Source organism: Trachinotus anak, unplaced genomic scaffold (assembly GCF_046630095.1).
Source record: "Trachinotus anak isolate AG129_WGS33_773 ecotype Australia unplaced genomic scaffold, CSIRO_AGI_Tana_v1 ptg000010l, whole genome shotgun sequence".
NCBI lineage: Eukaryota > Metazoa > Chordata > Actinopteri > Carangiformes > Carangidae > Trachinotus > Trachinotus anak.
The window spans coordinates 20,987,026-21,004,251 of record NW_027273861.1 but is presented as its reverse complement, the minus strand read 5'-3'; the positions used below and the strand labels follow the sequence as shown (position 1 = coordinate 21,004,251).

The 17,226-nt window shown below is 40.8% G+C and overlaps 1 protein-coding gene across 3 annotated transcripts in view; it reads left to right on the top strand.

Annotated features, from left to right (window-relative positions):
* Nucleotides 1–17,226, top strand: part of dennd1b (DENN/MADD domain containing 1B) — a 103,767-nt gene that overhangs the window by 59,139 nt on the left and 27,402 nt on the right. For all 3 annotated transcript variants that reach the window (XM_071486106.1, XM_071486105.1, XM_071486107.1), the window contains 4 exons: nucleotides 1,657–1,757; nucleotides 4,114–4,159; nucleotides 5,805–5,906; nucleotides 14,736–14,861. In XM_071486106.1, coding sequence (XP_071342207.1) covers nucleotides 1,657–1,757; nucleotides 4,114–4,159; nucleotides 5,805–5,906; nucleotides 14,736–14,861 — 375 coding nt within the window. The remainder of the gene's footprint in view (nucleotides 1–1,656; nucleotides 1,758–4,113; nucleotides 4,160–5,804; nucleotides 5,907–14,735; nucleotides 14,862–17,226) is intronic.

Here is a 17,226-nt window from a genome sequence, read left to right as displayed (position 1 = left end):
TCTTTTTCTCTGGCAGTGGTGATTCTCAGCCGCCAAGCTCGCCCACTTTTGGCCGGTCAATTGTGACACTGTGTGTGTCAGTGAGCAGGGGGTCTCCTGGTAGTTGTGCTTGTGTGTGTGATAGTGTGTGTCCGCTTCACACATTGACTGTGAAGCTGCAGCAGTATAACAGCGGCTGCTGCTCCGGGGTCCCGGCGGTATTGGCCTAGCCCGCAGTCTCTCTTGGCTAACTCATGTTTCATTCTTTGGCAATTTGCCCTAATGAAGTCCCGCAGGAGCCCCTCAGACCTCTGTTCTCTTTCCATATTTAATCATGTTATTTTAATCTGGGGGATGAGCTAAAGCCTCTTTCTCCTGCCTTGTGTGTGTGTGTGTGTGTGTGTGTGTGTGTGTGTGTGTGTGTGTGCGCGCGCGCATGCGCATGCGTGTGTGTGTGTGTGTGTGCGAGCGCGTGCGTGTGTGTGTGTGTGTGTGTGCGAGCGCGTGCGTGCGTGTGTGTTGCAGGTCATTACTATAGCTGGATTTTCATGAGATGGGATGTCAAGAGGGGGATGCTTGCTTTAAGACACTGTGAGACAATGACTTTAATTTTATGTGTAATGTTGGTTTGACAATGTAGAGAGCTTCTTTGAAAAGGAATGTCATCTTCATGTGATTGCTTCTCATTATTTGTTAAAAAAAAGAGGTTAATTATTCCATATTTTCTCTTTAATTTCCTAGTCATAGTAGTTGGGGTAATTTTGATTTTTATGGTTACTGTCAGCACTGTTTTGGGCTCTCTTTGTTGCTTTTGTGCAGGTCGCAGCACAATTCTTACTTTGACGTTGAATTGAGAAGCAGTTAATTATGAACACAGTGGTATTTGCGCTCATTCTCGTGTTCAAAAGAGGCAAGAATATGTACTTTAAATTATTTTTTCATTCAGATTGGCATGTGCAGTAGTAGTGATAGTATTGCAGTGATGACACACCACAACTGAATCAATATAGAGGAAATATTGGTTTCATGCTCTGTGTGTGTGTGTGTAAAGGAGTTGTTGCCTTTCTCCATGTCAGTCTTTTCTATACTTTTCTTTTCACCTCCTCAACGATCTTCCTCTCCTCCGCTGCGTTTCTGTCATGAGGTTAAAGCCGGGCTCCTGTCGACTGGTTGATCTCCAGCTCTCAGTCTGTTCTTCTCTTTCTCCGACAATAGCTCGCAGGTCGTGTGCTCATCACTATCACAGCAGCACGAGGCACGTCAGTGTGCCGTGTGTTTCTGAGGGCTTTCGTCTGTGAGCGGGGTTAAAGGCTCGCAACATGTTTGTCAGTGATAACTCAGTGAAATCAAAGTACATCAACGCATCAGTAAAAGGCATCACAACATCAACCAGCTCAATCAGACATGTGCATTTTTTTAAAAACAGGATATTAACGGGATATCGTTTGGATGGAAATAGAGCTGTTGGAGAAATGCAATTGAAACAAGAAAAGAAGGAATGACAGTGTATTTAATGCAAATGTATTATATTCTTTTCTCAGTTTGCTGCAGTTCTTTCCTGGGGGCAGTTCTCAAGAGTGAAATCAACCAAACTTTGAGCGCAGAATGGTATTTTTGTCTCAGTTTTTGTGGAAAGTTTTGTTGACTTTGTCGTCGTGTCTCTTTCTCTTTCTGTAGTTAACTGCGTGTGTCCATGGTGCGGCTGCTTTGCTCTTTCCCATGTACTGGCAGCACATCTTCATCCCTGTGCTGCCCCCGCATCTTCTGGACTATTGCTGGTAAGGCTGACCACCTCTGAAAGACACACGCACACACACAATCAGGATCTCTTTCGCTTCTGCCACTTTCTCTCCTTCTTTCTCTCATTTTCCAGCCACCTTTTGAAACACACACATGCACGCATGCCCGCCCGTCACATAGACACGTAAACACATGCCACGCCATGTGTGCTGGTCATGCACTGAGCTCTACCGCTAAAACCTCGGTGTAAAATTGCAGATGCACATGTTCACACGTTCTCCCACCCATTCCTGGAGTTGTTCTCACGATTCCTCTCATGGTGCGGCTTCTCCTGTGCGGCCCCTCAACATAATGAACAGCCCAGATCACCTTGCTCCATATTTCATACCAGTGCTAGCTCCACGCTCTCATCATCGTAGCCCTCTCAGGGGTTCATTACCACCCATCCAACGCAAATCCTACAAATCTGAATGGACTTGATTGAAACTGAATGGAGAGCAGAAGTAACAGCTCATCTACAAACCTACGTGTGTTCAGGTCAACTTCAGATCTGTACATGTTAAAAGAAAAAGCAGAGTGGGGAAGTCAGCTTATGTAAAAGGAGCTGTTTTTTGTTGAATAAGTGCTGATAGCTTATACAGCACAGGGCTTTACCATGAGGGACACACCGGCTTTAAGAAGCTATTCATCACTGACAGTAAAATGTGATTTTCAACACTCTGTGAAGACTCATCGTTATCTTATTCAATCACATGGGGTGTTCTCCAAGCACTGATTAGATAACTAAATAATATTACATGCTGAGTGTGTGTGTGTGTGTGTGTGTGTGTGTGTGTGTGTGTGTGTGTGTGTGTTTGCGGTACATCTGACTTTCTGCACAGGCTGGTCTGTATATGTGCATGCATCTGTGTGTAAATGTCCATGAAAGTCAGAACTGTATATTCATAAACCAGAGAGGACAGCGGCTCCAGTGCTGAGCTGCAGGCCTGCTGTTTGTTTTGCAGTTACTTTAAGTTGATTACAAGCCTGTGGCTTCTGAATCATTCTGACCAGAAACACACTGACCCAAAGCTATTTGATTATTGCTGCCTCTGTAAACCTCATCATAAAAATGGTTTCTATTATTTGACTGTTTTTGTTGATTTTATTCATCTTTGGTAGATGGGAATCATACTCTATGATTCAACCTTTCCTTGCCACCAACTTTCAGAATGAAGATAAATATGACATAAAATAAAGATTACACCATAATGACCATTCATGGTATATTTTTTTAGAATAAAAAGAAAACATTTGACACTTATACCCTTGAGCTTTCTCTACAGTGTTCCAAGTCTTTCCTTTCTTTCTGAATCTACCATCTTGTTAGAGGAAAACTCCATTAAATGTCTTTTAAAACCATTTATTGTTATTGATAATATTATTTTTATCATTATAATAGTAGTAGAAATAACAGTTGCAACATTATTGTGTGATTTTTTTCTTTAATGTCTTCCCTGGTAAATTTATGCTTATTGATGTGTGACAGTTTTAGATGATTTAAAATGTACAAAACTGGTTGGAAACACATTCAGTGACTGAAAATCAAAACTACTCATTAGCAGCAGAATAAAGGAGAAAGTTTTACCATGTAACCTTAACTCTTTCAAAAACCAGTCCAGTAACACCAGATTTGCTTGTTTGTCCTGCTGCACACGTCACTTAATTTAATGTTGTTTTACCATTTTAGAGTCACGGTGGTGCTTGAGAAAATAGTTCTGGATAGTCAGCAGCCGTGCCCTACATGTAATATGATTGGGTTAAAACAACATATTGCCCGTGTTATGCGTATGTTATGACATGTGCAGCTAAATTGAAATATACAGTTTTTATTGTTTTTAATACAGCCACTGCACATCTGTCATGGTGCAACAGTTTTCATCTCCAGAAATGATAAATATATTTTAGTGTTAAAATAGTCTTAGCGTTTATTATTTTGTGTTTTTTTGACATAAATTTTGTTAAGTTTTTTTCAAATGAATAATTCTGTCTGCAACATGTTAAAATAATCACAGATGTTAAGTGATATCACAGTCAGGTCGTGTTGTCAGGGCATTTAGTTTACAATTACAATTACATAATACAGAGAAACGTAAGGAATCATCATATTGAAGAAGCTGTAATTTATGCCATTTTATAGCTAAAGAATCATCAAATACCAGAACAGTATTTTAATAAATTTCTGCAGACTAATCCGTTAATGAAATAGCACCCTCGACATCAAAGTTTTTCTTTTTTCAGATGAGTATGTGAAATGTGCTGTGCTAGTGCAGCCTCCATAAATATTTCTTTACTGCATGTAACCATCTGATATTGATAATGCTCACAGCTTTGTTTTCCTCTCTCCATCCACAGTGCCCCCATGCCATACTTTGTGGGAGTTCATCTTAGTCTCCTGGAGGTACGTTAGTTAATCTGTGGGGATGTGTATGCATATGAATCTGCATATATGTATACATCATTATACTGTATATGCATAATTATATATGCTGCTGCAAATTGATATTGTGGCTGTCTATTTGTGCAAACTCTGTACATCAAAAGTTAAATGATCTTTCCATATTTTATTCACATATATATCATGAATTTCAAGGTCCTGGTCAATAGATTTTCTTTCAACAAAAAAACAAAAAAAACACATTTAGGGAAGGTGCTTTAAATTTATATTGTAATGCTGCACCTGGTATGCTGAAATATGCTTTTAATTTTGGTGTGAAATATTTAAAATGTCTATAAGGCAGTTCTTGGCATCTCCAACACATTGAATCAAAAAAACTGACAGGATGTTTTTTCCTCTTTATCTCCCTCTCTTGCATTCTTAACCAGAAGTACAAAAGACAGAGAGAGAAAGGCAGAAAAAGCATCTGCAAACAAAGAGCTTTTCTACTTCATTGTTAAACCCTGTGTGTTGGCTGGGGGGTCACCAGCACTGCTGTCGTGTGTGAATGCATGTTGTAAGCACGCGCACATTTACGCTTGTGTGTAAGTGTTAGTATGTAAGTGTTTGTCTGTGTGTGTGTGTGTGTGTGTGTGTGTAATTGTGCAAATGCATATGTTATTGTGTGTGTGTGTGTGTGTGTGTGTGTGTGTGTGTGTGTGTGTGTGTGTGTGTGTGTGTGTGTGTGTGTGCGTGTGTGTGATATTTGTCTGACAGTTGCGGCAGTGGCAGTATTTATCACACTCTGCATCCGTGACAGACCCCCTTTCCACCACTACATAATTAGTCCAGATCAGCATGTGAGCCTCCACTGCACAGGCTGTCACAAAAGTGACAAACTAGAAATTCACACACTATGCTGTCTCCCCACCCCCACCCCCCCACCCCCCACCCCCGACACCTGCCTGCATCCTGCACCACACTGAAATAATTGTTGAATTTGTCGCCATCAGGATGCACACAGCACAGCACAGCATCACTGTGCTGTTGTTGATGTATGAGGTTTTGGTGCAGGAGAAAATGTTTGTGCAATCCAAATGTTTCCTCTCAGTGTCGTTCTTCATTTTGTGAGTCTGTGTGTTACAGTAAAGATGTTCTAATATTTTTTTTCCTACACGCCATTTTTCATTGTTAATCGTAAAGGATTGTGATGACAGTGTGGTTTTAAATGTGACCACTGTGTTTTTTGCTCCCTGGTGCTTCAGGACATCAGTGACTTTGTCTGCAGGGAAACACGTTTGGGCCAAACTAAGAATTTAAAATGTTACCTTAATTTCATGATTTAATTATTAACCACATTAAATTACCTTTATTACTTTATTATCCAATATATGCCAAACACACAGGAATCTACTAGTATAATAATTATTGTAAAAATGAAAAATAATGAATTGCTGGTGTGACAAGAAAAAAAATATGTGTGAAAAATTGTGCTAGATCACATTTTTGGAATTGGTTGTAAATTTATTATGCAAAAACAAAAACTTTTTTTGTGTTAATTTTAAATAAACTTACATTTGACATGTTGTATTAATATTTACAGGTGGAGATTTGTTCAATAATGTGAGACAGTGAACTGTTGCTGATCACTGCACATTTCCTCTTTTAGAGAGTACGCAGTCGATCACTGGAGGATGTGGTCATTCTGAATGTGGATACCAACACCATGGAGAGTCCCTTTGATGACCTGCACAACCTGCCCAGTGACGTGGTGAGACACACACACAGATACACACACACAGGACACACAGAAGGTTCTTTCTAACTCTTTTACTTAATGTCTCACTTGCATAAATACAAAGTCTCTTGTCCTCCAATGTCTCTCATGCTCAGATATTCACAATCGTGCCCATGTGCGAACACACACACACACACACACACACACACACACACACACACACACACACATATATATGCAGAAAAAACACACAGACACACATACACATGCAGAAACTTGTCAAAGTACAGCTCTGTCCCCTCCCCACATCATTAATGACTGCTGCACTGGCTCCTCATATTGTGGCTGTCTAAAGTAAACTCCCGTTGCGTTGTATGACGCTTGAAGGCGAACAGCATTCCCCGACCATCAGAGGCTTGTGGGAAAATGTGCAACTCCTTTCCCTTCATCTCCATCCATTCTAATCATTATTTCACAAAGTCTTGCATTTCTGCCTGCCCACTGGCACGTTTCTGAGGACGAGAGATAGGAGGAGGGAACGAGGCAGAGAAAAGAAAAGAAAAGAAAAGGCAGAGATGGGTGATTTTCTAGGGGAAGAGAGTGGGAAGAAGGGGGCCAATTACCAGTGTGGGCCGTGAAGCCACCTGCCAGCGCATCATCTCTTTAATTAATGGAGCACTGACACCGGTCAGTGCTACAGGAAGCATCACCACGGCATCAGGGTCACTTGCACATTTACACACATTCATACACACACTTAAACACACACACACACACACAAACATCCAGAACAACACACTTGCTTGTCTTCCCTGTCTTTGTCAAAGCAGGAATCTGTTTGTTTAGCTGTTTTTCTTGGTGTGTGTATTAAAGCTCCTCTGTGAGGCACTGAGGCCCTGCTGAGGCTGTGGACGCACTATTACCCACGCTGCTAACAGTATATACTCAGGTTCCACCGCCTACCGAACTCCTGCCCTAACAGCAGTATATAATTCAATCCACTGCCCAGCAGACTCCAGACCTTCTCACACTCCCACACTTTTTTGGTTCTCCTGATTTAGCACTGCTCAGCTTACTACAACTGCTAGTGTATGATTGCCTACCTGCACTAGTGTGATCTTGCCTACATTTTATACCGTTTCCTGCTTACTTTTTAGGCTGTTTTCCTGCCCACCTAATCGCCAGCCTGGCTGCTGGAGTTTCATGACACCTGTCTGCGTTCTTGTCTCTCGCTCTTAGATTACTTACCGCCAGCCTGGACGCTTCTTGCACCCGCTGTTTGCTTCTCAGGCTTCTTTGCCTGTGTGCCTGTCTGGCTGCAGTATCATCTTCTCACTTCCTGTCTGCTTGCTTTTCTGCACCCAGGGACTTAAGTCCTAAATTAAACTGCAAACTGAGTTTGTCATAAAAAGGAGTCAGGGCTTTTGAAACGCGACAGAAGCAGAGAGAAAAGCCTTTGTCTTTGCCGTGTGATAAATTAAGTGGCAGGCTCAGAGCCTTTTTGCTTTGATCCCCTACTCACCATTTTTCCTGACTAATGACAGAACATAGCCCGCATATCATGTCAAATTACACAACCTGAAAACGGAAGCTTCACTGGCATTAATATATTTATTGTAACAAATTGTTGTTGTTTTTTTTCCTATTCATTTTTTTTCCTGTCTCCTCTGATCTTTTCACTGGGGCTAGTAGATTAATAAGGAAGCGAGCAGGTACTAATTGAGTGGAATTCCAGGTCTCTTGTTAGTTTGCTTGTTAGTGATGAGGACATGCCACATGGCATTTGATGTTTGTGTTTACACACACGGAGATGTTTGAGGCATTGTGCAGTTTGTCAAACAGAGGCCTGAAATCTTGATTAATGCTGAGTGCTTCTTCTTGCCTGAGCTGAGCAGCCATGTGTTGTTTCTGAGCTATTAAAACCACTCTTCATTTCTCTCTAATTCTCACTGTAGCACTGGCTACTTAACACTCAGGCTTTATTCAGTGTGAAACAGAAGCCCTGAGACTCATGAAGTAATGATTCTTCTCACTTTAAAAGCCAGGCATCACTTTGTATGAATATATAAAGTATGTAATAGTTTAAAACATAAAGGCCATGGGGGATTTTTTTGCGTATTTCAAGTCTAACTAAGAGGCAAAACAAAGCACTCTGATGTTGATTTAAGCAAACCTTAAGAGATCTGTCTAATTATGGCGACGCAGGCTGTGAGCACATGTGGACTCTATTACGTTGCTCGGCTGACCAGTGGCCGTGCTTTTAGCAGGTTCAGAGTTCACAGTTGTCCTGAATTAGCTGCCCTCTTTCAGACAGGACCCCTACACCGGCTCCACTAGTGCCCGCCCCTTAATGGTCTTTTCCCACAATTTCACACATAATATTTTTGATTTATTGACTATTACAAATGCTACCATGCCAGTAGCGGTTCCGTTTAGCAAAAAAAAAAAGAAAGATCTGAATAAGAGAGTAATTGGTAACGGGTCAAAAAAGGATGCAACAATCTTTTGAGAATAAAGGCCATAGGACATTTGTTACTTAGGACATTTGTTAAATTGAAATGTCACATGAATCAGAAGCCCAACATGAATTGTGCTTTTGGTCTGAATTTGTCTTTTTTTTTTTTTTTTTGCCCCCCACTCCTTTTTTAATTTTTTTGTTGTAACATGCATAACATCTATTAAATGTCAGTCTAAATATTTGCTATTTTCACTAGTATATTTTAGTATATTTGTATAAAAAAATCAAGGAGATCAAAGGACTTTGCTGTTTCTTAATTTGAGTTTATTTTAAATAAACATTGTGATATTATTGGAGAAATAGATCCTTTTTTATTTGACATCGTGCATTTTTAGAATGATTTTGTATATTTTAAGATTGCTTAAGTTTGAACTGAAAGTTTCAATAGTTTCTACCCATTAATAAATCATATTAATCTCAGAGAGACTGTGCTTGTGTCAGTGAAATCAATGTGTTGACAACCACACTGAAAAGAAATAGTCAATAAAAAAAAAAAAAAAAAAATGTAGTTTTTCCCTGGAAGATCAAGGTACTTTTGTTTCTTTTTCTGAGATCCACAGTTCCTCTTCCGCACAGAGATTGTGCTGATAAAGTTATAATTGGCTTTTGGTTGGTGGAGCTGTTTACCGTGCTAGTCATTAAAAGTATCCAAGAATAGCAAATTAGGAGTCTGTTAATTCTGAAAACAAACAGTGTGTGACTGAATCAGATTTGTATTTGATCCCGGCAATTGATCTCAAACCAATGACGGAAGAATTTTTTCATGTATTATTCTTTCTGTGCCACATATTCAAGGTGAGGTGCTACAATGCAGCTTACATCTTTATTTTCAGATGCTCCCTTTCAGATCACAGCCTAATTCCTTCTATTCTCCTCCTCTCTGCCTCTCGCTACTTTGCTGACACCGTGTACCCATACATTCCAAGCCTTCATACATTTGATCATTTGTATTCCCAATCAAGGGGGGAATTTACAGCATACACTCCTACTTCCTGTATTTCAAGCCTGCATTTGGAGGTTTACAAATGAATGAGGGGGTTGAGGTTGTGTCTGCGCGCCTCTCCTGAGATCACCTGGCACACTTAATCAAACATCGCGGCTTTAATTTGGTGTTCAGCTTCCGACGCTCCCAGAAAACAACATCTACATCATCATCTACAACAGAGTACAGCCGACAGCAGCAACACTCGCACGCAGATGAACAGACACACACAGAAACACCTACACACTGTCGGCCAGGAATGTACATCAATGACACTCAGATCTAGTACAGAAGTAAACTTTTGCTACTCACAGATTTTTGGTTTGTCCACCAGATCCCCCCATTTTTAGTTTCGATGCAGCCAAGTGTGTTTCATTTCACTGGTGTCTTCCCAGTATAGCGGAGCCACCTACAGTAAAGCCCCTCACATGCTGTACTAACTACATGGTAGCTCAGTGCTGGGAATGTTGTTGCTCCACCTCAGTCACATACTGTACTTTACCAGAAACAGTCTCGGCGCTACAGTGGATAATAACAAGCTCCAAGCAAAGTATCTGATTTTGCCGTTGTTGTTGAGCCTGTACTTCACCAACTGCAAACGTCGACATCTGCTCATTTGAAACATTATTTGACAGGTTACGATTGTTTTAAATGGCGCTGAACTGTGCATACACTCTCCGCAGCATTAGCAGCCCTTCATTTACTCGTGTGGAGTTTAAAAGCTGCACTTCATTTTCACATAGTTGTTCTGCCGGCGGTTCACTCCCGATTAGAAGTCAAAAAGGGAGAGCAGCATCACCCACTGTGTTAGTTATTGAAGTGAGAGATGACATTTAGCTGTAGTTAATTATGTATGCAAAACTCAGCCGCTCAGCTGCTATAAGAGGTCAGCTTGACAAAGTAACCTCACACCGGGGAGAATCTCATGGCAATGAGATAGCCCTATTAAAACACACACACACACATAGACTTTTCCTCCCCTTTGCTTTCTCACTCTTTTTCATTTCGCCTGACTAATGTATTGTGTTGCATGTGCTTAACAGCAGATCAACATACAGTATGACTAAGAATTATAAGTCTCACTATAAGCTTTAATAATCTACCTATACTAGTCTTTCTCTATTTTTACATATTCATTTCATTCCATCGCTTTGCTGATTTAATATTCATTGAAGTTATTTTAAAAATCCTACCTCAGGCTTTTAGTTCATGATATTATGTGGTTAGCTATAAGAGGTTGTAGTTGACTCCACCCCATCAACTTAAGTAATATCCCCATAATTGTGCAGTTTTATCGTAAGACTGAAAAAAGGAGTTAATTTAATAACAAAGCATAAAATATCTAATTTTTGTTTTAGATTCAATGAATGAATGAATTTTCTAGATTTCAAATTACGTGCTCACTGTGTGCATGTAGATACCGTATGTGCATGTGTGAGTATATATGCTGGCTCTCAGTGTGTCTTTGTTCAGATTTGTATGTGTGTTTGTGCATACGTGTGTGTGTGTGTGTGTGTGTGTGTGTGTGTGTGTGTGTGTGTGTGTGTGTGTGTGTGTACAGTTCAGACTGCAGCACATCAAAAGAAAGTGGGAGATTTTCATAACTATTTTTTTCTTTGTAGTTCTTTAATTGCGTCCCCATGGCTTTCTTTCCCTGGACAGAATCTTAAACAAAACATTCTTTTTTTGTGAGAAGAAAACCCAACTTTTTATTTATTTTTTTATTTTTTTAACAACAGACAAGTGTCAGGGTCGTTATTTGGGAGGCTTTTTATGCTCTAGTGAAAATTTAGTGGAAAATTCTAAATATGCTCTCATAGTTTGTGTGTAACTTTTTTCTCTCATTTACTGATTTTTTAAAATTTCTTTTTTACAATTTACTCAATAGTAAATATAATATTTTGGCAGGTTTTGTTTTCAGTTTTTTTACTGTTAACTAACAGCAGTGATCAGGCTTTATATGTTATGTGGTCTGTCTGTTTATATCATCACTTTGTATTGAAATATTGCTTGCTCATGCTCATGCACAACATAAAGTGGTGAAACTAAGATTATTTTGTCAGTTTGCATGTCCTTGTGTTGGTATAAATGGACTATATACTGCATACCGCACCTGTGTATTCTGCATATTCTGAGTATGATATATGTTGGGACCCCCAGTAGATGTCTGAGTACGTACCAATGCATCGAGGCACTGTGTGTGCACACACATGCACAGACACTCACACATTCACACAGATGCCTGGTGTCACCTACAGTGGTATCATCCCTTACAGTCAGGCAGGGATCATCATTGCACCTGCTAATTACCATCTCCAGCTGGAGAGTTAAATGGAGATCTGTTCTATGTCTGACCTTTGACCCCATGCTCTTTATGTGACGCACTTCAAAACCTGTTTGGGGCTGGCTGGGCTGGGCCTTAATGAGGCCCCATGTCTGCCCTCTGTGGGCTGTGCGCCTTGGATGCCCTGCTTTCATCCCCGACCATCTTCCCTTGATGTAAATTGAAAAGATCACAGCTATGGGGAGAAGACCTGTACTGGAAAGGCCTCTCTGCATAGATTATGAATATCATAACTCAACAGTTTTTTTTTCTCCCTCTCCCCCAACCACCCACTCCTCTCTCTCCCCCTGCCACCCCTTCTCTGTACAATGCTATAGTTCTAATTGGACCCAATGGGGGACTTTCTGCCTTTGATCTCATCACCGCCACTGTGACTTTACACTAAAAAATGTCACTGCCAAATAGGGTTATCACCTGTAGAGCTTGGCCTTCCTCTGATGCCTGTACGCATCTCGTTAGCTTCACTCAAACTGTACAAGTTAATTAGTTTGACAGAGCTATTACCGTGGAGGCATACCTGATGATTGTGATGTAGGCGCCATATTCAAAATCCAATTACTAAACATAAATCTTTTTTTTGGTGTATTGGATATGTGAAGGAGGAGAGTGTGCTTCACTTTTCTATTAGCAAAATGCAACGCTGGTATTTGTCATGCACTGCTACTATATTTGTTATATGTGACAAATTAATTAATCACCAAATGTGACTAAAGAAGAATATTTTTCATCATGCTTAATTTTACTCGTGAGTACATGTGAAACTTCGAACTTATCGCTTTATCACCCATTTTTCTCAAACACTGGGAAGCAAAACACAAGTGATTGTGTCCCCACCTCATTAAAAAGTGTTTGCCACTGCAGAGCTCTCACCCGTTCAAAGCTGCTGTACAGAACTCTGTGTGCAGAGTAAACTCTGCTATCCTGTCTTCTCTGACAGTCTTTGGGGTATGCCTCCCCCTCTTAGACTGACATTGTGTTCGCTTTGATTCTCCCCCCCCCCGAAAAAGACAGTTTAATGATTTACAAGGATGAAAAAAAAATCAGTGAAAATGCACATAAACATGAAATATTAATTCCAGAAAGGGCTTTACATAAACATAAAAGCATTTAGCACAATGAGTGAATATGGAGATGACACTTGTTAATTTAACCGTGATAAACTTTCTATTTGATGCCTGGGAGCATTTGCAATGGCAGCACAGGGACGTTGTGGAGAGTGAGAAAGCCCAGGGGAGAGGAATCGACGCTGTTCATTTTGTCTCTGTCCCAGTTTAAGACTGCCACTCTCTCTGTCTCACTTTCTTTCTTTCCCTCTCAGCTTCTCTGTTTCTCTTTGCCTGTCCTCTGTGTGAGCTGTGCTCACACTTTGCTTCTCCTCCCTGAAGTTTTCCACACAGGCTAATTGCAGTTGCCAGACCGTGATATCCTTCTAACGCTGCAGCTTCACAGCATGACATTTTTGGCCACCTCTGATTGAAACAGACCTGATCAAAATGCAATCACATTGCAGAGTAACTGGAGCCATTTAGTGATAGATTCAACCTCCTGCTTTCATCTCTTCTTCCTTATCTTCCTGCCAACAAATACTGCTACTCCTGATGACAGGATTAAAATTAATAACAATATTGATAAATGTGATAAATGTTCTCCGTTGCTTTACGGAGGTGGACAAACAAGGCAGGAAAAACACCTGAATATTTGACACATACACTGCTCACAGAATCAACAGAGCACACACCACTGATTGTTACACTGTATTAGGAGGTGATTGAATGGACTGGTGAAATATGCAGTGCAGTGTGAAATCTAATAGGCAGACTGCTAACCAAAAACATTAATTTAGTCCTGTTCCTGGTTGTTTTTCACATACGCTTTATCTCCTCTGTAGTCACTTTTCTCTCCCCATATTAAGGCAGCAGAGTGGTGAAGAAGGTGCCTGGAAAACTTTGCCCTGTTGTTGTGCCCATGAGCTAGACACTGAATCCTTACCAGCCACAGGCACCGGTCTGTAGGCAACATTCACCTGAGTTCTACACAGAAAGACTAAGCGTTTAGCATATGTATATGCTAGTGGACAGTATAGAAGATACAGCAAAACATTGCAAAGTTATTCAGAGAGGAATTAATCTGTTTTTCACTAATTGAGGTTGAAGGTTTTCTTTTAAAATCATGACTCAAGCCTGTGCAACTGCTAACAGCCCACACCAAACTACAATACAGTAATTTAGACCTCCTATGCAACCCAATCATGCTTTTGTGCGAAACTGGCACAGCCCACACAGAGAGAGTGGCAGTCCCTTGCTATCTCTGCCTCCTCCTCGCTCTGCCACAACACAGTCAGACTACTGCTGAGCAGGTGAGGAGAGGCTCTTGACAACTTCCTTCCCAGACTCCCCAGGGCCCAGTGGCCAGGGTGAATCTTTTGTCATCCTAAAACAAGCTCGGGCCTGCTGCTTCTCCACTCTCGCCTGGAGTCCTGGAGACAGAGCCGGGAGAGAGGAAAATAATTAAAGACATTTTATGTCAAGAGTCCCTTTCTAGAGAGAGTCCAGGAGAGCCAACAGGGGAGGTGAAAACAAGAGGACTGGAAAGAAAGCGGAGGGGAGTAAAGAGATGGAGGGAGAAGTGGAAAAGCAAGAAGGTGCTGGGTAGGAAAGCGGGGGTGGCAGCATGGAGAGAGAGGGTGAAAGAGGAAGAGTGAGGATGCGAGTTTCCATTTCCTCTCCGCTGTCCCCTCCCTCTCGCCGCCCCCCGTCCTCTGCTCAATTAGCAAAGCAGCAGGTGCTCCCAGCAGCACAACAGATAAGCTTGGAGGAAAGGCTGAAGCTTTTCCCCTTCTTTTCTTTCCTTTTTTGAGATGACCTGCAAATGTGATACTTCACACCCAGAATGGGCTAGCTGTTTCCTCCACCAATTTCAGAGGTGATAATTTAACTTTTACCCCTCTACCCCTCCCTCCCCCTCCCCCTCCCTCCCTCCATCTATCTCTCCCACATTCTCTCTTTATGTTTTCACCAGGTGTCCTCTCTGAAGAGCAAGCTGAAGAAGCAGTCAACAGCAACAGGAAGTGGCGTGGCGAGGGCCTTCCTGAGATCGCAGGCCGCTCTGTTTGGATCCTACCGAGATGCCCTCAGATATAAACCTGTAAGGATCCAGTGTCATTAATCACTATAGCATCACTCTGTCATATTAGGGCCTATATATACTAAAATGAATTTTGGAACATATACTTGTTTTCCATCAAACAGGCACAGTGTTTAAGCTAACCTAAAGAGGCAGTTCACCCAAACAACAAAAAAAACTTTCCTCTAGTTGTGTCTGTCAGTGCAGTGGATTTCCACCAACATGCCAGTACAAGAGAGGTTAAAGAAATTTTGTTAATGGTGCTTAGAGCACTGAAATTAAATTTGTCATGTTAAAAGAAATCTATATCTAGATAATCAACAGGTAACAGACAAAAAGAATCCCCAAATTGTTTTTAGCTACCACATTTCATAAGTGCTTATACTTCTATGCATGCATTTAAATAAATAAACAACCTGTGCTGAGTATAAAGGCCACAGACTGTATTTTTATCCAAAAGTATATGCAGACATCAATATTTGGTCTTCAGAATGTGCAGCACATAGTAGCGATCTCAGTTTGGGTGAACTGACTCAAATTTCACTGGCATCTGGTTAGACTGGGGCAGTTTTGACTGAAGGTAAAAGGTGTGTTTTTAGTCAGAGTGCAGAGCTAAGGTGGGCCTGTCTGAGGCAGTGAAATGTCAGAGGAACTGAAAAGAGTCAGGACGTTCCCTTTGAAGATCCCTTTTAGCCACCTTTGGTGTTTTACTCTGCTTTACTAAGCCCCCCTAACATTTCTTTTCTATATCTTTTCTGCTTATCAAGTCTGAGTCAGAGCAAAGCAAACTACAGCATGTCCTGTTTGTCAAATAGCGAGCCCTTTGTTCCTTTGGCTTTGAGATTAATTGGACTTTGTGGACTACCGGAGTCAAGATGCTACATTATTGATGCTGTCTCTCTTTTTTCTGTATACAGACTGTATATGAACAAACTGCCTCCCCTCTGACACAAGCACTGAGACTCGGTGTGTGTGTTTGTGTGTGCGTGTGTATTTTTGTGTGTGAACACAACATGCAGTAAATTCACAGTACAGTCACGCTCACACAGTGTTTTCTTTTCTATGGGATCTCTATAAAAGCCTTGGAGTTTACATACATGCACGCACATAGACATGCACAAACTGCACATCTGCGTTCATGAAGATACTGATAATTCTCCCTGTGTTCTGATATTTGTGGAATATCACTCTGCTGGTTATTGTTCTGAGCTGAGCCGAGAGAGCTGAGCAGAGCGCCGTGGTTCACAGGCCCATATGCCTCAACAGAAGGAGGGGTGTGGATGCTTAGTGGGAGTCTTGCTGAGTTGTAAATGAAACAATACTGGAAAATAATAATGCGTTGAAGCAATCAGCTGATTAGAACAGCATTTCTTAGGTCATCAATTTCAGCACACGTCGATGCTCCCCCAGGTACTTCTCACCAGCCTAGAAAGCTCACGTGTCTGGCAAAGGAACCCGAAATAGCAACTCAAATTAGCTTTTCACCACCATTGACGAAGCCAAGTTGGGTAGGTGGGTGTGTATATTCCATGGTTCTGCGCTCAGTACCTATTTAAGGCAGACTTAGCCGAAGTTGTACTCACGCAGGCATGGAACCAGCTCATATCACCACCCAGGTGTGGTGTGAAAACCTGGGTGTGGGGGATGGTTGGGGGGCTCGATCAGGTTTAAAAGTAGAGTAGACAATTTTAGAAACAAATCTTTCCAGTGCATAATCTTACATATAGCAGATGGATAGATTTGAGGAACATACACTCAGCTGTTAATTTGTTAGGTACACCAAACTAAAGCTAAAAACAACAGTCCTGCAATAAATCCCACCTCAAGGTTGATCAGGTTTTGCTTTACTGATATTAAAGCAACTGACTGTACATAAATCACATTTGGCCAAATTCCCAACAAAAAACAAACAAATAAAAAGACAGATTCAGTCCAACATGAAACAACATGGACTTACAGAATCACAAAATATTATATTATCAAATAAAGATTTTACAAATAAAACAAACTATGAACAGCATGAAATCAAAGAATGACACAAGATTAAAAAAAAAATGAAAAATTACATTTAAACTACAGTGATCACTGTTTATTCTAAAGAATTTTTGGAAGTTCAGTCTTAAATTTAAAGATATTTTTGGTCATTTAAATGAAATACCAATTAATACCAATATTCTTTTTAATTATTAAATCCATCTGTAACAATCACTTTACATTAATTTCCATAATCTTTCATCAAGATCTCATTAACAGCTGTCAAACAAATCTCACTTGTTAATCTCAAAACAATGGCTACACATTTGCCAGAATTTACAGCACATGACTAACACATGAATTTAAAGCAAAATAACTGTAGCGCACAGATTGAGCAGCATCCACATTCCTG